Raw genomic sequence first — 21,327 nt, 5'->3', positions numbered from 1 at the left:
AGCTCCTGAAGTTTGCAGACGACACCACACTCATCGGCCTCATTCAGGACAGTGACGAGTCTGCTTACAGGCAGGAGGTTAAAGAGCTGGCTGTCTGGTGCAGTCTCAACAACCTGGAGCTTAACACGCTCAAAACAGTGGAGATGATCGTGGACTTCAGGAGAAACCCCCCTGCACTCCCCCCACTCACCATCATGAACAGCACTGTGACTGCAGTGGAGTCATTCAGGTTCCTGGGCACCACTATCTCTCAGGACCTGAAGTGGGACATTCACATTGACTCCATTGTGAAAAAGGCCCAGCAGAGGTTGTACTTCCTTCGCCAGCTGAGGAAGTTTAACCTGCCACAGGATCTGCTGAAACAGTTCTACTCCACCATCATCGAATCCATCCTCTGCACTTCAGTAACTGTCTGGTTCAGCTCAGCTTCTAAATCTGACCTCAGAAGACTACAGAGGGTAGTCCGGACTGCAGAGCGAATCATCGGTTCAACTCTCCCATCTATTCAAGAACTGTACTTATCCAGAGTGTGCAAAAGGGCTGTTAAAATCACTCTGGACCCCTCACATCCAGCACACTCCCTCTTTGAACTGTTGCCATCTGGTCGACGCTACAGAGCACTGAGCACCAGAACGACCAGACACAGGAACAGTTTCTTCCCTCAGGCAATCCATCTTATGAACAGCTGATACACACTGAACACACTGAACACACTACACTTTATATTTATATACAGATACACTTAATTTATCTAACACACATACTTAGAATACACTTAAATTTTGCACATAATATACATGTACATACATAACTGCATTTTTTGGAATATACCTGCCTACAATTGTCAATTTGTATATTGTCATTTCTTATCTACTTATTTGTATTTTCTGTATTTTTATATTCTTTTATTATGTGTTTTATGTTCTGTCGCTGTCATTCTGTTGTACTGCGGAGCTTCTGTCACGAAAACAAATTCCTCGTATGTGTAAACATACCTGGCAATAAAGCTCATTCTGATTCTGATTCTGATTGATTCACACCGGGACCATGTGATTTAACACAAAACGTGCTCAAAATGCACAGAATAACCCCCAATTTCACACCGCAAGCGTGAGCCCAAGCCCAAGCAGTTTTAAGCCCCTGTTGTTCCTCATGCGTCCAGTAGGGGAGGCTGTATATTAGTATATGAGTCCAGTCATTTATAAGAACATCAGACCATATCTATATGTATGATAGCAGCAGACCTTCTTGAAGCGATACGTATTGAGGTATGTTAAATAATCTGCTAAAGTTATTAATGTTGATTGTATTGTGTAATAATGCAACATTTATTATTTATCTACCACGTGTAGGTTAAGTTCCCAAGCCTCCACCTACTAAGCAACGAGCCAAAGTAGCTCTTCTGATTGGCTGAAATTCTGTAATCTCTAAACAGTCCTGCCCACTACCTCTACAGAAGCACAAATCACTTTTGAACGAAATATATCGGTGCAAAAGGGAGAGCGCGAAACTTGTCACTTGAAAGCGAAAAACAGTGTTTGAGATTCATCGCAGCAAATTCAAGCAGCTGTAGATATGTACTTTGTGTTTGTGTTAGAAAAATATACAAGACATATTTCTGAGAAAATATTCTACAAGTGTGCAACTCTCATTTGATGAATTCACGTATTGATTTGCGGATGTTCAACATTTCTCCACGACTTCACATTTCTTGATGCGGGTGTGTAAATGCGTTTTGCACCACATTCACTGCAGCAATTGTTTCAAAAATGTGAGCGTACAAGTTTCTAAATGTGTGATTTGTAGAATAGGATTTGTGCACCTGCAATTAAGAATTTGAGAAGGTGTAACTGTTGTGTTGTGTTTGTGGAAGAGAAAAAAGTCTACAGGTTTGCAACTCTTAAAACATTTCTCTCTGTGACTTCATATTTACTGATACACATGTGTGGCTTTTCTCTACAACTGTCAAGAGTTTTAACAACAATGCCAATGTCTAGTGTTTTGACAATTATGCCAGAAAAGAAAATTAAGTATAACAAATATGTATTTACCCATGTAAACTTTTTAATTATTCGTTTAGGGTGAAAGTATGGTGTATTGTTATAAAAACAAATGTTGAAAGAATTATACCCATTGTTTGAAATGGTTATACTGTCTGCCGAACACGCTTTGCAGCCACGGCTGTGATGCTGTACTTATATGCTTCCAGTATGAATACTCGCGAGAGTCTGCTGCTATAGTGACGACATAGTTGCGCGGACGTGCTGCTCGCTTGCAGTCTGAAAGAGGGGTCAGAGTGTTAAATTAACACTGGGGATATTGCTGTGTATAGACATCATCCCCTGAAATAAATAGCGAATAAATAATCACTAAACATTCTTGAAAGCATCTTTTTCCTTACCAGTAATTGAGATGTATGTGGCAGCAGGTGTGTCTGGAAGACGATCAGCTGGTATGACAGATTTAAAAACTAATGTTTTTTCCCCTGATCCATTAGAGAAGAGAAACAGGGAAGAACAGCAAGATGGAGAAAGAGTCATTAGTCACAAGCTGATAATATTTTGTAAGGTTTTGTTGAGTACTGAGCAAGAAAAGAGCAGGAGTTTAATGTGATCTCTTGATTGGCTAAAACTAATGATATTTATGAAAAAATTTTCATAACTATCTAGAAGTGTAATGTCTGCAGCGTTGTAATGGCAGTGTAACACAGTGATGTTATTGTGTTATTGTATTATGTTCACAGTAAGTCTCACCGTTCTTAACAGGATTGAGTTCCACATTTCCTCTGTGTACTGGAATCAGCACACCCTCAGACTGAAAGAGAGAGATAGAGTGTTAACTACCCATGATGCTCTAGTTTATCTATTCAAAATATAAGCATATATTAATCATTATATTATTAACAAATAACCAAATCAAATAAAGCAAATGACAAAAGTGACAGTCACTGATTCCCATCAGACGTACCACCACCTTAAGCATCTTTCTCACTCCATCAGAGTAGATGGCATCATATGCTGAAGCTTTCACCTCAATCATGTGATTTCCCAGCGTCATGGGAATAATCACATATGAAACTGATGTACTGGAGTCTCTCTCAACAGATATTGTTGTTCTGTATTTGCCTTTCTTACTGGCAAAGCTGCAAACATCTGCTGTCTCCATGAACTCCACACGCACCTGGATAAAAAAGGAGAATGAGACTCAAATCACATCTAGAGGAAACTTCCTCGAAAATAAATCCAATTTGACATGTGTGATGATGAAGGATAATTATGTTTTAGGATAATTCACATTTCTTCAGTTTGTGTCACAACAGATCAACAACCTCAAATGAGTCTCAGGAACCATGCATGTCATAAGATGATTTGACTCCAGCAGAAATGTTTACTACCTTCCACATGACTATAATGCACTTAAAAACTAAATTAATTTTAATAATCAAAATTAATTTTGAATCTAAACTATTCCACCTTCTGCTTCTTTGGGGTGTAGTTGTGAATAATGGCCCTGATTTCCAGTTGTTCGCCGCGCACAGCTGAGTAAGGCATCTTTAGGTCAATGAAAAGATGCTTAAAAACGACCATCTCCTCAGGTTCTGCCACACAGATGCCTTCGAGGAGGAACACAGACACACAGAAGAATTTAAAGCAGCAGCTCCTGGAAGATGATGATGATGATGATGATGTTTTTCAGAGCATGTATTGTGTGTTTGCAGCTTCTCTTTACCAAGTGTTGGTGACAGACTGACAGCCAAGATCTGCCAGGTAGTGATAGAGTGTTCCAGGTAGATCACTTTTTCTTTGGCTGGTGTTGGACTGGAATATGAGATATATAAATACCAGAAAATACCAGTAATAACAGAAACTGTTGAAGTACATTTTCTAACACTTGTTTACTATCTTAATTCATATCAGCCTAATAAAGCATCATAAGCTGGGCAGCCTAGAGGAATTATGTCTTACAAGGGACAAGATTCAGATTTCTATAGTTTTCTAAATATAAGCACATTAAATACTGTTGTATACCACTACTGCTTTCCTACTAACATCTTGACATTAATGGATGTCATTTCATGTTGTTGAGCTAAAAATAAAATGCATAATATCAAATGCAAAAATTGAGAAACAATGCTTGCTCTTTGTCTGAGGAGGTCGTCAGCTCAAGTCAGCTGAGATCATGATGTTTATTCACTGTCAGTGACTTGTCTAAGACTTGTCTGAATGTCTCCTACTCACCATTTGTCACATAGATCAATCTCCTCCCAAAGCCAACTCTCAGGGAACTGCGTACGTGACACAATCTCTTCAGAGTCTGTGTAATAGTCATCATCATCATCTGTTTTTTGTTTGAACAAAAACAAATCATTAATCTCTCTGGGATCTAAAAAACATGTTTAATACTATTAGTGAATTCCCAATTATTCTGTCGTCTCTGCAGTTATCAATATTATTTTACTCAATTTGTTTTCTGACTTTGATTCATACGTCTTTAACACTGTTTCTTCATTCAAATCATCATTTAATGCCAGGGCAAAGCTGCATAAGGACTGAAGTAACACTGGTAATCAACCTTAATTTAATCCAATCTGTCAGAATGTAATGGTTCTCTGTGCATCAAATTCACTCCAGTTTTTCCTGAATATTTGTCATATCACACATATAGCAAACATCACAGTTGGACAGAGGTGTAAAAAGTACTCAAACATTTTACTGAAGTGAAAGTACAAGAACTCAGTGAAAATTTTACTCAATTAAAAGTAAAAGTAGCTGGTCAAAAGCATACTTGAGTAAAAGTAAAAAAGTATAACTTTAAATTGTACTCAAGTATTTAAAAAGTTTTTTCTGACAGACAATACAGAAGAATGGTTGAAGGGAGAGAATGAAAAAAAAAATGCATGGGCACAGGTCAAACATGTATATTTAGTTCAACAACAATTAAAATGAAACCCAGCGGAACACTAAAAAAAAGTAAAATAAATAAAAAATACAGGGAAAGGGATTAAAAGGAAACTCCATCCTTTCCACCCTCATGCCATCATATATCAGAAGAAACTAAATCTTTCATGATAAACTTTCATTTATCAGATGAAACTTAGAGTTTTTTAAAACAATTCTCTTTATATAATGCAAGTGTATGGGACATTCAAAAAAGACACTTCAAAAACTATACACAAAGAGAATGACAGTAACTCATGCAACCCCTGTTAATAAATCACTGTCTTCTTAAGTGAAACTGAAAAATACAAATACCAACATTCTTGACCGTCATGTTCACTTTGTGTGGTTTCTGAAGTGGTCCTGTGCCCTTTCAGTAAATGGACAAAAAATCTTTGCATGTGTTCTTGTGAAGAAAGAAAGTCATAAACATCTGGGATGACAGAGGTTCAGTAAATGGTGAGAGAATTTCATTTTTGGGTGAAATATCCCTTTGAAGAGCAAAATGTGATGGCAAGGCTAGAAATATATTCCAGACAGAACACAAGAATGTGTTGAATTAATGAGGAGAGTCATAGAATTAAAACATACAACTTTAACGTTTTTAAAGGCCACTTTATTTTTGTTGTCTATCCAATGTCACTATCTAAAAGGACAATTAATCTTTTAAATGTTTATTTGGGGCATTTAGAGTTTTTTCTTAGTATATTGTGATAAGAAATTATTTGTGACTATTTAGATTTACAGCTGTATTCCCAACATACATCTCTGAAGTGCTTTAAAATATATATTTAATTGCATTTTAATATATTTTTTAAAAATTATTACAATGAACATGTCATGTTATTGACAACAGCCTTTTAAGTATTATACTTATACTTCTTTTACAAGTACAAACAAGTAAAACTGAACAACATATTGATTTTAAGTATGCTTATTACAATGCTTAGTTAACATTCTTTTATATAATACTTTGTAAGTTGGTACATTAGCACATATATTATCCATTTATGGTTTGGTGAATTAATGTGCTTAATAAAATAATTGCAGAATATTTATCACGTGCATCCAGTCCTTCGTGCTGTCTTTGCTGTAAACTGGTTAAAAGGGACAGAAGTAAGAGACCCTCATTTGATAAAACTGTTTTGAAAATATAATTTTACATTTAGAAACTTTTCCAAATTCGCTTGGCAAATGAGTTTTTTTTTTTTTTGGTGGGGGGGGGGTCAGGGGCTTTAGTTAACAGGTTTTATTTGTAACTGCAGTCTGTTAGTCATGTTTTGATCATGAGATTAAGAAGCTGTCATATCTATGCATAGAACTGCTAATGTTGGAGTTGTAATGTGTTTAATATGCCATTGAACATAGATGTTTACTATTGCGTAAGCTGTTTAAACTATTTTAAAGTGATCTTAAGCATCATAGGTTTCTGTGTGCTGGCTATTTCTCGCATTATTTGTTCCTAATAAAAGACCACTACACATTGTATTATTGTGACATTATAACAATAAAATTCAATTAAATTTAAATTAATTACCAGCAATGCATAAAACAAGTAAAATGTATTTAAAAGAACAACTGATTTTACTTAATTTACTTAATTTGTAAGCAAAATTTGCACTTATTTTTCACAAACTCTTGAATTGTTCCTGTAGCTCAAGTGGCAGATTATTGCATTAGCAAGCGTAAGGTTGGGGGATTCACCGGGAACACATGATAGGGGAAAATTGTTAGGATGAATGCACTGTAAGTCGCTTTGGATATAAGTGTCTGCTAAATGAATTAATTTAATATAATTTAATTTATATTTACTCAATAAAATTTAACAGGTCAAGTTACATGTACTTATTCATTTTTTTTTATTTTTACTTAACTTAGTTAAGTAGATTTACTTAATTTCCAAATGTATTAAATTTACTTGAAAAATGCTCATGCAAAAACTTGCCAAATAGAAATTAAGTAAATTTACTCATTGTTTTTTTCAGTGCATGCCTGAGGCAACCTTGAAGTAAGATAAGTGTTTCTCTGACCATTTGTATTAGTGTCTAGACAGGGAGAAGCACAGACAGTCTCAGGACATATGTTTAACTGCTATTGTCCAGCGTATCAGATATATATATGTCTTTGGTGAGACGTATGGTGTCTGACCTCTGATCACTTGTCTCCAAAACAGTCATCAGAAAATATGCTTATAGTTTACATCCATATGTGGAAATTGTCCATATGTGGAAAAAAGTTTATCTAGGTTTTGGACCAATCAGAATTTTGCTGACGTATGCAATTAGAATCCTCTGTAAAGGTATAATTGTTAGGGTTAGGAATTTTGAACTGTAAGCAGAGCGGCCTACGAACTCCATCGAGAGTTTTATAGCTGACTTCTGCTGATGAAACAGCAAACCATGTTCTTCAGTAAATTGTTCTTTAATTGAACGCGTCTCTGACTCCTGGTCTTCATTACTACACCTGGTCCTTCGGTTTTGGCTGTAAATTCCCCTTACAACGTGAACAGTTTTGGTGAATTGACTTTCACTGGAGAGACATACATTTCTCAGGTGAGTGATGAAAAAATTTGACCAATCAGAGCCAATCTGCCCACAGAAGTTACCAGTAAGTTTTTAGTTGCTGTTTGCATAAATAACTTTGAAATAGCTCACTATTGAGTTTTTCCTTGGTGGATATAGTGCTGGTGTGTATTTGCTTAAGTTAGCTAACATGTGAAATACTGACGTTATCTGCTGTAACATTATACTGACTCTGGCCTTTCTCAATTTGTTTCCTCGTGTTCTCGCTCTACATCATCATTAAGAGTCAAAGTTTAATTCCAATACTCAAGAACACAGGTACAGACAAGTACACCCGGCTGCAGCCTGCAGATCGAGGCATGGCTGCACCTTGCATGGGGTTGCACGTCCAGCCCCGCCCTGTATTTAGTCTGATTGGTTTGATCGTCTTTCATAGACATACATGATAGGTAATATGTGCGTAGTTGGTTTAGAACGGAGAAGGTTGTTTAAAAAGCTAAAAAATGTTGTGCAGTTCCAAGTGGGTATAACTGCCGAATGGAGATCTCCAAAATGGGGCGTGAACTCCAAAATTGGGCAGAACCTCCAAAATGGGGCGGGGTCTCCTTTCTCAAAAACTTTCACCATTGGCTGAGGCTTCAACCAATTGTTACTGAAATACATTTAAAAATAAAACTTTATAAATTAAACATTGTTTCTAGTTCATCTGAAATATAATATGCTATATAAATAAATGGTCTCCATGAGAGCAGAGCCCAAAGCTTGTGGCCAGTGGTGTTTGGACCCAAGTCTGAACCTCTGCTTCATGATGTAAATGTGAATTACTCAGGAGCCGTCCCAGTGGAGAGGAAAGATTTTACTCTATCGTTTTATTCCAAGCAATGGGCCATCCTGGGGCACGACATTCGCAGGCTAGGAGGAGGTAGTGATGCTGGGTGTAACTAAAAAGGTGCCATTGTCTGGTGAGTCTCATATCACATAATCTTATTAACTGTTTATCACCTGAACTGCCAATCCTGCCATTCAGTCAGTTTCACTGGTTAAGGTAAGGTGTGGGGTACACAGACATCCTATATGATGTCTATGGCGGGTTAGGTTTAGGGGTTGTTGCATAGTATAGGAAACACTTTAACTGACACAACCAATAAAAACTTCAGAATCAGCTGTGGGGCGGAGTTTGCACTTAAGTGGATTGGAGGGAAAAATGTGCGTGCGTGTCATGCACCTGTCTGTCAATGGGAGGAAGCCATGCTCTATTTTGGAGCTCCCACCCCGTTTTGGAGTTCCCGCCCTTATTTGGAGATCTCCAGGCTGCAGTTATACCCTTCCTTGCAGTTTTACAAAGCCTTCATTATAAAGCACAATTGTTTATTGTTAACTTGACACACTATGTCTGATGCATTGAATCACAAGTGAAAAGTACATGGCCTAATGCATTAAAACGGTGTTTTAAAAAGACCAAACTCAGTAAACAAATGATTAATTACATTTAAATTAAATTTATGCATTTAGCAGACACTTTTTGTCCAAAGTGACTTACATTGCATTCAGGCTAACAATTTTCTCCTATCATGTGTTCCCTGGGATTCAAACCCCCAACATTGCGCTTGTTAAGACAATGCTCTACCACTTGGGGTACAGGAACTCTAATAAAGAATCACATTAATAAAGCATTCTATTCACAGACAAGCAGATATGAGCTAGAATGCGAACGCAACATGTTTAATTATGTGTTAAGCATTTTCCTCCCATAACCTGCTTGTTTGTAAATAGAATGTTTTATTAAAAATGTTTACTGAGTTTGCTCTTCTTAAAACACGTTTTAATGCATTAGGCCACATTAAGCGTTTTCCTTTTAGGGTAATGGCTTTCTATTAAACGCATTGCATTCTTATTCTGGACTCATCTGCTTGTCTGTGAATAGAATGCTTTATTATTCATGCATTTACTGAGTTTGGTGTTTTAAAAAATCCGTTTTAATGCATTAAGCCACATTAAGTGTAGAATTTCCTGAATCATTCCAGCTGATTGAAAAGAAGCGGCTCGATAATGTTCACAAAATGGGTATCGGAGAAGATACCAATTTAATATATATATATATATATATATATATATATATAATAAAAAAAGATGATAGTTTATAAGGTTTATCTCAATATTTGACCACTGTGAGACAACTGCACTAAAATAAGAGCACAATTCGCATGATATTCGTTACTATAGCAACATATTACAGGTATGTCATTTCAGAATCATCACTGACCGGTAGAAATAAAAGTGTCTTGATTACTTCACTTTAAAATAACGAGGAGCAGCATATTTTCTTGAAATCAAGGGGAGGAAAAGTCTATGCTTTGCAATGTAGTAGTTTTTTAAGTTTCATAAAAATGTAAATGGCACACATCAGACACATTAGTCTATTGCAGTGTCATTTATCAACTTCATGACAGATAAATACATGTAACAATAATTGTCTTATCATGTTATATAAATTAAAACTATACTGATACATCCTTTTAATTTCCTTTCTCATACTCTGATGAAATGAAATAATCAAATTTTCAAAAAATATTTAATTCATAATTCATCTGAAGACCTGATCCTCCCACTGTGAATAATCAACCCAATTCATTTATTAAATATAGTGGGTTGTTTATGTTAGCCCAAAGATCAGCTTAATTTAGCAAAACAATCATTTCAGGGACATGGCGAGTTACAGGTTAATGTTATTTTGTTTTTCTTCTGTGCATTATATTGAAGGCTATATAAAACTGCACAGCATTTTTAGCTTTTTAATCAACATACTTTGTCCTACACCAACTACGCACACATTTCCTATCATGTATGTCTATGAAAGACGATCAATCTGAAATAAATGTTTTAATATGACATAGTTTGTGATGTTATTTATTATGTCTTGCTCATAATGTTCTGGGACTTGATCAACAAGATCACAGCGCATCTCAGTTCTCACAAAGATGCATTCTGTGTTCCTGTGTTCTTCCGAGTTCATTCTTTCAAGGTAGCCTGGGAACACGTCTGGGAACAAGTCTGTTCTTTGTGTTCTTGGAATTGAGAAACATCCACTAACTAGGCTGGGGACAATTTTCAGGTGCTGTGTGATATCACTGCGCCTGCTACAGCCATGTTACAGCAGCACAGTTTCTTGATTATTATTACGGAATTTAAGTATAGTTCCTAATCATATCGGCCTAGAAAATCTCAACTTTTCATTTACCGCTGGTCTTATCTACACAATATAACTACAGAAGAGTCAAGTTTTAAATAGGACAAATATCGAAACTCTTTGGTCATGTTTGAACGCGATGTTACTGGTCTAATAGGATTCGATGATGTATGCTAAGCTATACTAAATTCCGGAGATCGGCTGAATGGATTCAAAATATGATTACATCAGTTCTTTCACAGCCAAGTGAAAGCAATGGGTATTTGTTTCAAATCTATGTAGTGACATCATCTGTCACTGTCTTATAACAAATATAAAACATTGTCCAATGTATTAACAGGAAAAAGTCATTAGAACCTGTACAACATTACAATGACATTATTTTTGTTTATAAAGAAAAATTATTTTGTGTATTTATTTCTGATTTCCTCAATTTATTTTAATTGAAATGAGGTAAATTAAAATCTTGAACTGATCACCCAACTATGCTTGTTTACAGTGTATAAACTGTATTTGTTCAAGCTAGACAACATTATTGCCTTTTTGTATTGTTTTCTAATATTTATTTCTAATTACAGAAGGGCACAAACATTAAACTGTAACTAGGGATGCTTATAAGAGAGCATACATCTAAGAGGCTGCAACGTTTTTTTATTATATTACCCACCATGTACAGTCGTGGCCAAACGTTTTGAGAATTACATAAATATTGGAAATTGGAAAAGTTGCTGCTTAAGTTTTTATAATAGCAATTTGCATGTACTCCAGAATGTTATGAAGAGTGATCAGATGAATTGCAAAGTCCTTCTTTGACATGAAAATTAACTTAATCCCAATAAACCTTTCCACTGCATTTCATTGCTGCTGAGATCATTTCAGTAATCGTCTTGTTAACTCAGGTGAGAATGTTGACGAGCACAAGGCTGGAGATCATTATGTCAGGCTGATTGGGTTAGAATGGCAGAAAGGAGGGTGATGCTTGAAATCATTGTTCTTCCATTGTTAACCATGGTGACCTGCAAAGAAATGCATGCAGCCATCATTGCGTTGCATAAAAATGGCTTCACAGGCAAGGATATTGTGGCTACTAAGATTGCACCTAAATCAACAATTTATAGGATCATCAAGAACTTCAAGGAAAGAGGTTCAATTCTTGTAAAGAAGGCTTCAGGGCGTCCAAGAAAGTCCAGCAAGCATCAGGATGGTCTCCTAAAGAGGATTCAGCTGCGGGATCGGAGTGCCACCAGTGCAGAGCTTGCTCAGGAATGGCAGCAGGCAGGTGTGAGCGCATCTGCACGCACAGTGAGGCCAAGACTTTTGGAAGAAGGACTGGTGTAAAGAAGGGCAGCAAAGATGCCACTTCTCTCCAAAAAAACATCAGGGACAGATTGATCTTCTTCAGAAAGTATAGTGAATGGACTGCTGAGGACTGGGGCAAAGTCATATTCTCCAATGAAGCCCCTTTCCGATTGTTTGGGGCATCTGGAAAAAGGCTTGTCCGGAGAAGAAAAGGTGAGCGCTACCATCAGTCCTGTGTCATGCCAACAGTAAAGCATCCTGACACCATTCATGTGTGGGGTTGCTTCTCATCCAAGGGAGTGGGCTCACTCACAATTCTGCCCAAAAACACAGCCATGAATAAAGAATGGTACCAAAACACCCTCCAACAGCAACTTCTTCCAACAATCCAACAACAGTTTGGTGAAGAACAATGCATTTTCCAGCACGATGGAGCACCGTGCCATAAGGCAAAAGTGATAACTAAGTGGCTCGGGGACCAGAATGTTGAAATTTTGGGTCCATGGCCTGGAAACTCCCCAGGTCTTAATCCCATTGAGAACTTGTGGACAATCCTCAAGAGGCGGGTGGACAAACAAAAACCCATTAATTCTGACAAACTCCAAGAAGTGATTATGAAAGAATGGGTTGCTATCAGTCAGGATTTGGCCCAGAAGTTGATTGAGAGCATGCCCAGTCGAATTGCAGAGGTCCTGAAAAAGAAGGGCCAACACTGCAAATACTGACTCTTTGCATAAATGTCATGTAATTGTCGATAAAAGCCTTTGAAACGTATGAAGTGCTTGTAATTATATTTCAGTACATCACAGAAACAACTGAAACAAAGATCTAAAAGCAGTTTAGCAGCAAACTTTTTGAACACTAATATTTATGTAATTCTCAAACTACGGTCTTAACTCCCGCATCGCGATCGGCATCCTATGCAGTCCAGCAGTGCTATTGTAACCAGCAACACTACACCGACTTACCATCCTGACCACTGCACTTAATACCAGAAGTGGGACTTTCAAGTCACAATCAAGTCTTCAAGTCATATCCCAAGTCCTCAAAGGGTTAAAGTTAATGAGATAATTAAGTGACTAATTAAATGATGATTGTGCACTAGTGATAAAAACCTGCTGTTATTGAGAACTACAGAGGATCAGATGTTTGATGTTTTTTTGGTTAAAATGATTCAACCATAATGGAGATCAGTGTTTGCTTTAGTTTGGTACTTTCTGTACCATTACATGAGGTGCTGTAAAGCAGAGGGAAGATAGTAACTGTCTGTATGTGTTAAGTTGGTAATTGTGACCTGGTTTTATTACAATCAAATTAACAATTGTTTTATTTGAGTTTTGCGTAATCAACCAAGTGAAACTACAGCATGCAAAAAAAGTGTGAATTTTAAGTCTATTAAGTGCTTACAAAATTTGAGCTCCACTACTCTGTAGTAGTGATGTCCGATTCGCGAACGAATTGTTCTATTTAACTGGTTCTTCTTAGTGAACCGGTTGAACCAGTTCACCAAATCGAACTGAATCGTTTGAAACGGTTCGGGTCTCCAATAAGCATTAATCCACAAATGAATTAAACTGTTAACTTTTTTAACGTGACTGACACTCCCTCTGAGTCAGAATAAACCAATATCCCGGAGTAATTCATTTACTCAAACAGCACACTGCTGTGAAGAGAGAACTGAAGATGAACACCGAGCTGAGCCAGACGACACACGTACATGCCCACTGCTGGAGCAGTTCTTGTTCTCGAGTCAAGAACCGGTTGCATCGGTTTTCGGATCACCAGTACACTGAACCGAAAACTGTTTCTAACAGAAGAGAGGGACTCTAAAAGCATGTTTAATATTTAAAAGGGATGAATCAGAATTGCTGTTTCTCACCTGATCGCCGTCTTCTCTTTGAAAAGATGGGACAATAAGGAGCTAGAGAAAAAAAAATTATTAGAATGAAATTAGCAATTACACCCTGGTGCATGAAGCGGAAATTATATTAATATATAATAAATATTAACTAGGTGCAGTGCTGTTTCAGCAGTGATCATAGTAACTTAAATTAATTAACCTATAAACACTGGAGACATTTAGGGGCAAATACAATAAACCATTAACTGTTTAGTGAATTTACCACTAAATGTCTCGAATTTCTAAATCTGATGTATATAGGAAATTATTTCTAATGCATGGTGTGTATTGATAGTGACTTTTTGATTATCTTTAAAGAAAAAAAACATATATATATATATTTATTCAAAATGAAGAAATTACACATATATACAAACATACTTGTTCTGGTGTTGGTTCCTCCTGCAGTGCTGGACTCAAACATCAGACCTGCATCAGTGAAAACCCCCATACTGTCCCTCCCACCTCCTGCTGTACAGCCGATGTCATGCTTCTCTATGACGTCCCAGATCTAGAGCAACAAAGAGACAATTTATAAACCAGTCTCAAGAGTTCAGTGACTGTTGAGATGCTGATGAAGATCCTTCACCTGAGTCTGAGTGAGTCTCTTCTTGTTCACAGCCTTGTCAACCACCACCAGACCAACTTTAGCTCCAGGATCTCCAGTTATCTGCAGCTTGACCTCATCTCCTGTGCCATAGGTATTCATCTTGTCCTTCACCTTAATCTGGAGCTGTTATTAAAACAAGAGATGGTGTGTCAGAAAAACAGACCTAGTTGGCACCTCAGTTGCATCTTGTTATGTCTAACCCACCTTTCCCATGCACGTGTCCTTCACATCGACCCAGACTGAATCAGACACCACCTCAGACGAGCCCACATGGTAATAAGCCACAAAGCGGAAGGACGGCACCATGTCTTTGGTTACAGTCACAGACAGAGCCACTAGAGATTGTCCTTTCCACTTAAACCTGTCTGCTTGAACGATCTGACCTTTACTTAAGATCTGAAAATGAGGCAAATGAGAAAATAAAGATATTAATTTACTCATAAGAATAAATTTTAAACAAAAGCAATACACACGTTTTACTTAAATTAATAACTTCTCTGCTTGAATGATGTCATGACTGTCAATAACCATGTATGTGAAGTCTTGATCTTTGACTCCTGGGCTTCGTCCAGTGTTCAGATAGACTGTCATTGAATCACCAATCTGAAGCTCTGCAGCATCAATGATGATGTGCAGGTAGTTTTTGGAGCCGTCTTTGGGCTTGTAGGCCTGAGCCGTCATTTTCCTCACTGCCTGCTGATAATCACTTAATTCTGGATCTTTGGTTTTTGCCTGGAAATAATAAATAAATTGTTTTCTGATGTGCTGTGAACAATATGCTCTATTGGTTATTTAATATCTGTTAACTGATCTATTGTCCACTAGATCACCAGTGAAACTGACTGAACACCAGTGCAGTTATGGCAGGTCTTACAGTGATCTCCAGTGATGAAGATCCTCCCGGAGTGTTGACAGTAACCTTTGCAATGCCATTGTCTCTTGTTTGACCTCTGGCCTCTCCAGGATTGACTTCCACTTTCACATTCTCAGCAGGTGTCTGGTCAGGATTTGTTACATAGACCTTTTATAAAAACCAGACAAAAATGTATGAAATTGTTCCACATTTTCTACAGCCATTCTTTACTTTCTAATTAACAGAGAACTTTAACTGTATAACTGAAAAATTTTTTAATAAATAAATAAAAAACCTTTGTCTGTGCTGCTTTTTAACAGTTCCTCTATGTAAACGACACTCGCATCTCACTGCTTTTCAGCGTCTTGCACATGAGTGCCATTTCCTTTTACAGAATAGAGTTTAATGTGTAAATCAGCTACCGAGACAGTGAAGGGCATCCCAGGTTTGAAGAAGTGTGGTGTTTTTCTGAAGTGGATGGTGTACGGTGACGTCACAATCTGAATGCCTCTCCTTTCTGCTTCCACCATTTCACTGCCTGAAACACACGATTAGCTTTTCCTACAATCACACACGTGCAGGTAAACATGTGCAGACAGATCTGTCCAGTCTTACCACTTTCTGTTAATAGACTGACTGAAACATAGATGGATCGTCCAACCAGCTGGTTAATGTTTGGAAAGGTCTTAGTGATCATCTGATTGGTCAGTTCAGCAGTACCCTCTCCTTTCACGATCTACTCATATAAGAGAAACACAGCAACATCAGTTTACAAGAGGAGAAATGTGATTTTTGGTGTCTAAGGTGTTTATAGTCTCTCACCTGAACTTTTTGCAGAGATGCAGGAATTCTTGTTTTCTTCTCATCTTCCATCACACCAAACACCACAAACGCATTTCCATCCACCTTCTGTCCAAACAGGTACCTGTAAAAGCACATCCTACTGTATCTCTTCAGTAAAACTGAATGACGACAACTGTTCCTGATCTACATAAACTTCATTACATAGAAAAAGAGCAGCTTTATCATTTCTAAAAGTCCTTCTTTTGTGTTGAGAAAGTCATACAGGTTTTAAACAATATGAGGTATTTTAATTTTTGTACTCTGACGCTGTTTTGAGAAGTGTTAGTAGTTTGAGTGTTCGTGCAGATCGACTGGAAGTGACAGACACAACTGAAACTATGCTAATACGATCAGTAAAATAATTGTAGTAAATAGATAATTATCTTTGTTCATTTGAAAGTTAAACTATCAGGACAAGAGTTGCACATATATAGTTAATTATTGTGTAGCTTACATACAACTTTATTTTAATTCAGTGTGCTCACACATTAAACACTGATTATAAAAACAGTAAAAATAAGTTGTCTTACTTGGCTTCAATGTCGACTGTCAGACTCTCATCATGCACATAGAAGAAGGACTTGCTGGGCTTTAATTTCACTTCAAATGCTGGAAGCACTAAAACCAAACCAGACAAAAGACACAAATAAATCAATAAATACATTATTTTAATTGTTATTAAATGTACTGTATGTAACAATCAGGTTTTACCATATTCTTTGACCTCAAAGTCTGCAGTAAATGTCTTCTGAGGAGTGTTTGAGAACAGTGTGACAATCTTCCAGATCCCAGGACTAAAAAAAAACAGAACACATCCAGAATCATACACACGTCTTTGTTCATGACATTAAAACATGATAACAGACCATGACCAGCTAAGGATTTCCTGACGTTTATTGATATATTATTAGAAACTGTCCTGAAGCAGATGTCATAGACTGATAAAAATTAAGTTTTGTTGTTTGACTCAGATTCAGTAGCTTCAGTCCTGATAGTGTTTTACACACCTGGCCATCTCAGGAATGGCATATTTCCCAGACTTCATGCCTTTCACTGGAAAAATCTTCTCTGATGAAACTGTGATGCCTTGTGGATTCTTCAGGAATACATAAATAACAATGAACAGCTGAAATGTTATGAATGACCGTGAGTGTGTGTGAAATAACAGTGTGTACCATGATTTCCACTGTGATTCCAGACTGACTGAGTGGTTCCAGGTTAGGCGTCAGAGAGAATATCCTGTATTGGACTGCAATAGAGATACTTTGTTTGTAAGTTTAATATATTATTATTTTTGTCTGTTAAATGTGTTAAAATGAAACCATAAATAGTTCACAACAATTTTTACTATGCATTATTATAGCCCTCGAAACATCATAATCATAAAAAAAAAAAAAAATGATAATAATAATTCCTCATCTTTATCAGTGGATTTTAGCCAACTAATCAAAAAGTTCATAATATTTAATGAAAAAGTAGTTGTGTCCTCAGATTTTGCATCAATCCTGTTACGATCATTAATCTCACTTATTAAAATAAAAATGTCATGACCTTGAGCACAAGGCTAGTAATAGCTATAACAGTCTAATGGCGTATCTCATATTCTAACATATAATGTTTTTTTTTCTTTCTTTTTTTGCTTCAGACGATTTGACACGCAATGCAATTTATAGTCACTTCAAGACCTCTTTTTTTGTCTGAAAAAATTTCAGTAAAAAAAAAAGAACAAATAAATATCAATAAATAAAATTTTTAAAAGCATATACACACATTTTGTAGAATTACTTAGAATCCACTGACACTCCAGAATTGATTTTAATTGCTTTATGATGTCACGCTGATGTAACAAATGTAAAGTTCTATTCACTCTATATCCGTCGTGTTTTCAGCACTTAATGGTACCTGTGCTAGCAGGTGTGTAGATGGGTTTGTCTGTTTGGACAAATATATATCCGGACTGGAATGAGAGCAGGACCACTTTCTCCAGAGTGACAGATGGAAACTGAGCTTGTAGATACACATACTGCTTCTCCAGAGGATCGTCAGAGAAGAAGTTCTGATCATCAGGAATCTAAATGACAGAAAATGAATTAGTCATCTGCCAATTTTGATAAAAAAAATTAAAGGCATTTTACAAACTAAGTTGTCAACCTGTACATAATGCATAACACATACACCTCCACAAGCAAAAAATATGTCAAAGTGGCATCACCTTTATGTCTTTAAGCATCTGGAAATTTTTGTCTTCAGTCAGTCTCACTGATTGAGACAGTATCTCCCTGTCTTTTTTTGGGTGGTTCTTTACTATGATCTTCACATCGAGAGCTGCTCCAGAGTAATCCTGAGCCTCCAAAAACACGTTATCTGAGGAACCCACCCTCAGCAGATTAGGAGCCGACAGAACAAACCTGAGGAGATCAAATCAGAGCGTTTGAGAACAGATCTGTCAGTGAATCCATGAAAAAACAGTGTTTGATACTCACAGCGGGTCACATAGTGTGAGGAGCGGTGAGGAGAGCAGAACAACAGTCAGAAACAGCAGCTTCACCTCCATCCTGACTGTGTGTGTGTCTATTCCTGTGAGCGTCTGTGAAGCTGCAGCAGCTCAGATTTATACCCACCTCCTCCACCCTCAGAGTCCAAACTGATCACTCTCTCTGTCTGTTTGCATTTGAGTTATAAATAAACAGACACATAGTTCACCAATCTACAGTCTAGCAGTATAGCAAATTATACTTATGCTTGAAATAACAGTTTTCTATTTTTATAGATTTTATGAATCAAATATGAATCCAATATTTTGAATTCACGTAGCTCAAATTTAAAACTCATTCAGTGTCTAAGTAAAGCAGCTGTCAGTATATTGAGTTCAGTTTTGTGCATCAAACGGACATGAAGGACATGAAGAGTTCAATGCAGTCCAGTTCAGATTTCCTGTAAATGACCTGCAAAAACCGGTTGTGTAAATTCAACCTTTGGTAAATTGGCAGCTGCTCTGTTGATCTTTTAAGGGTCAAAAGAATGAACAAACAGCATATATAGCCGTTAAAATATGTCCTAGATATTTCAACTCAACAACTGTGCTTTTATGTAAATGAGGTTCAAATGAGTCCTCCACTGAAATGACAAATAGAAGGACAATAAAGTTAAGAAACATCTGAATAATCTGTGTATCTATATTATCTATGTAGTAAGGTTCAACGATCAAAGAGGAAGGAGACCGGGGTCGGCGTACTGAGGCTCGTGGGTATTTATTGATCAACAAAAATGGCATAGAAAATAAAGTCGCGCAACATGCGCACACATTCAAACGTCTTTCCACTCTACGTTACTGCTGTCTGCTTCGAGGTTTCTCCAGCTCGTCTCTGCTCTGATTCCCCACGAGTCCTCAGCTCTCTCGTCCTTCTCCGGATGTCATGCGGCTTAAATACCGGTTTCCCACGCCAATCACTGCAATGAGATCCAGCTGTTAATTGTCTCTCACCTGAACCACTTACCACCGCTCGTCTCTTCATTCGCTCTCCCGTTGCAGACTTGTTAAACCACGCCTCCCCCGCCACAATTGACTGTGTAAATTATATTATATTACATTATATTGCATTATATTATATTATATATTTGATCGCGGCGCGTCCACACGCAGCGGCTTCTCTCTGTCCCGACAGAACGGTGTTTTCGTGTTTTTTGTCTTGTGATTTGCAGTGTTTTTGTACGTCGTCGTTGCGTCTACCTGTCTGTAAGCGCTAATACAGTCACGAGTTTCTGCTCGATGTCGGCAGAACCGCATTTTTACAGTTAAACTCCACGCACGCAGAACAGCTGCGGGATCTCGGTCTGCTAAGGAGGCCTTCACCATCACCGCCCCCCACTACTGCATCTCGCCCACAGCGGAGGCGCCACAAGCGGTGTGAGAGGAAGCAGAAGAGGGGTAAACGCGGAGGTATCCGGGCTAGGCTAACGGCTAACCCACACAAGCCATCTATCCCCACCATCGTACTCGCTAACGTACGCTCGTTGGAAAATAAACTGGACTACATTCGATTACTACGCTCAACTCAGAGGACTGTAAGAGACTGTTGTGTTTTTGTGTTCACGGAAACACGGCTCAGCGTTCCAGACTGCGCTATTCAGCTCGACCAGCTGATGTGCTATCGAGCGGACAGAGCTCTCGTCGCGGGAGGAAAAACCTGCAGCGGCGGGCTTTGTGTTTACATCAATGACGCGTGGTGGCGCGATACTGTTGTGATCAGCAAACACTGCTCACCCCTGGTGGAGTTTATGATTATTAAGTGCCGGCCGTTCTATCTGCCGAGGGAATATACTGCTATACTGCTCATTTCAGTGTATATTCCCCCAATCAACATCATCAGCAACAGGAATGACGCACTAAATGAACTGTACCAGCACATCAGTGAGCAGCAGACAGCACACCCTGATGCTTTTATCATTATAGCTGGGGATTTCAACCATGCTGACCTAAAGAGTGTGTTTCCAAAAATAAACCGACACATTAACTTCCCAACACGAGGTAATAACATTTTGGACTTTGTTTACACCACACAGTGAGGAGCTTACAAAGCCCTACCCCTTCCCCACCTCTGAGCCTCAGACCACATCACTGTCATGCTAATGCCTGCATACAGACCATTCATTAAAGTCGCCAAACCAGTTCACAAACAGATTAAAGTGTGGCCAGAAGGATCATCAGAAGTTCTTCAAGACTGCTTCTAAAACACGAAACACTGCCTTCAGAGCTGGAGATGAGGTGGGCCTGAGAACAGCTAGGGCCAACCTGTCCAGTGGCATCAGAGAGGCTAAGAGACAACACTCCAGGAGGATAGCTCATCAATTCAGCGACAGCAGAGACACTAGGAACCTGTGGCAGGGGATACAGACCATTACGAACTACAAGCCCCCACCACGGACCTGAGACAGCAACATCTCTCTACTGAACGAGCTGAACACCTTCTTTGCTCGCTTTAAGCAACAAAATAGCACCACTACACAGAAGACTCCACCTCCTCTCGGCGACCAGGTGATGACGCTGACCTCAGACAGCGTGAGGAGATCCTTCAGCAGGATCAATGCACGCAAAGCTCCGGGTCCTGACAACATCCCTGGGCGTGTACTGAGAGACTCTGCAGCAGAACTCACTGATGTCTTCACAGACATTTTC

The 21,327-nt window shown here is 38.1% G+C and overlaps 1 protein-coding gene across 2 annotated transcripts in view; it reads right to left on the bottom strand.

The window, feature by feature from the left end:
- Positions 1–21,327, bottom strand: part of LOC132142855 (complement C3-like) — a 200,469-nt gene that overhangs the window by 36,878 nt on the left and 142,264 nt on the right. The window contains exons 1-22 of one of the 2 annotated variants that reach the window (XM_059553038.1): positions 18,635–18,786; positions 18,364–18,559; positions 18,054–18,222; positions 17,327–17,400; positions 17,159–17,247; positions 16,863–16,945; positions 16,682–16,769; positions 16,131–16,233; positions 15,924–16,044; positions 15,731–15,846; positions 15,330–15,476; positions 14,984–15,187; positions 14,660–14,851; positions 14,435–14,578; positions 14,227–14,356; positions 13,825–13,866; positions 4,239–4,338; positions 3,730–3,818; positions 3,474–3,613; positions 2,968–3,180; positions 2,754–2,814; positions 2,402–2,485 (exon numbers count right to left, since the gene is read on the bottom strand). The exons of the other annotated variant lie outside the window; for it this stretch is intronic. Coding sequence (XP_059409021.1) covers positions 2,402–2,485; positions 2,754–2,814; positions 2,968–3,180; positions 3,474–3,613; positions 3,730–3,818; positions 4,239–4,338; positions 13,825–13,866; positions 14,227–14,356; positions 14,435–14,578; positions 14,660–14,851; positions 14,984–15,187; positions 15,330–15,476; positions 15,731–15,846; positions 15,924–16,044; positions 16,131–16,233; positions 16,682–16,769; positions 16,863–16,945; positions 17,159–17,247; positions 17,327–17,400; positions 18,054–18,222; positions 18,364–18,559; positions 18,635–18,705 — 2,656 coding nt within the window. The 5' untranslated portion in view covers positions 18,706–18,786. Of the gene's footprint in view, positions 1–2,401; positions 2,486–2,753; positions 2,815–2,967; positions 3,181–3,473; positions 3,614–3,729; positions 3,819–4,238; positions 4,339–13,824; positions 13,867–14,226; positions 14,357–14,434; positions 14,579–14,659; positions 14,852–14,983; positions 15,188–15,329; positions 15,477–15,730; positions 15,847–15,923; positions 16,045–16,130; positions 16,234–16,681; positions 16,770–16,862; positions 16,946–17,158; positions 17,248–17,326; positions 17,401–18,053; positions 18,223–18,363; positions 18,560–18,634; positions 18,787–21,327 lie in introns of those variants that run through there. 2 annotated transcript variants of the gene reach the window in all.

This window comes from Carassius carassius, chromosome 6, assembly GCF_963082965.1.
Source record: "Carassius carassius chromosome 6, fCarCar2.1, whole genome shotgun sequence".
NCBI lineage: Eukaryota > Metazoa > Chordata > Actinopteri > Cypriniformes > Cyprinidae > Carassius > Carassius carassius.
The sequence above is the reverse complement of the archived record's forward strand: the minus strand, read 5'-3'. Positions and strand labels throughout refer to the sequence as shown.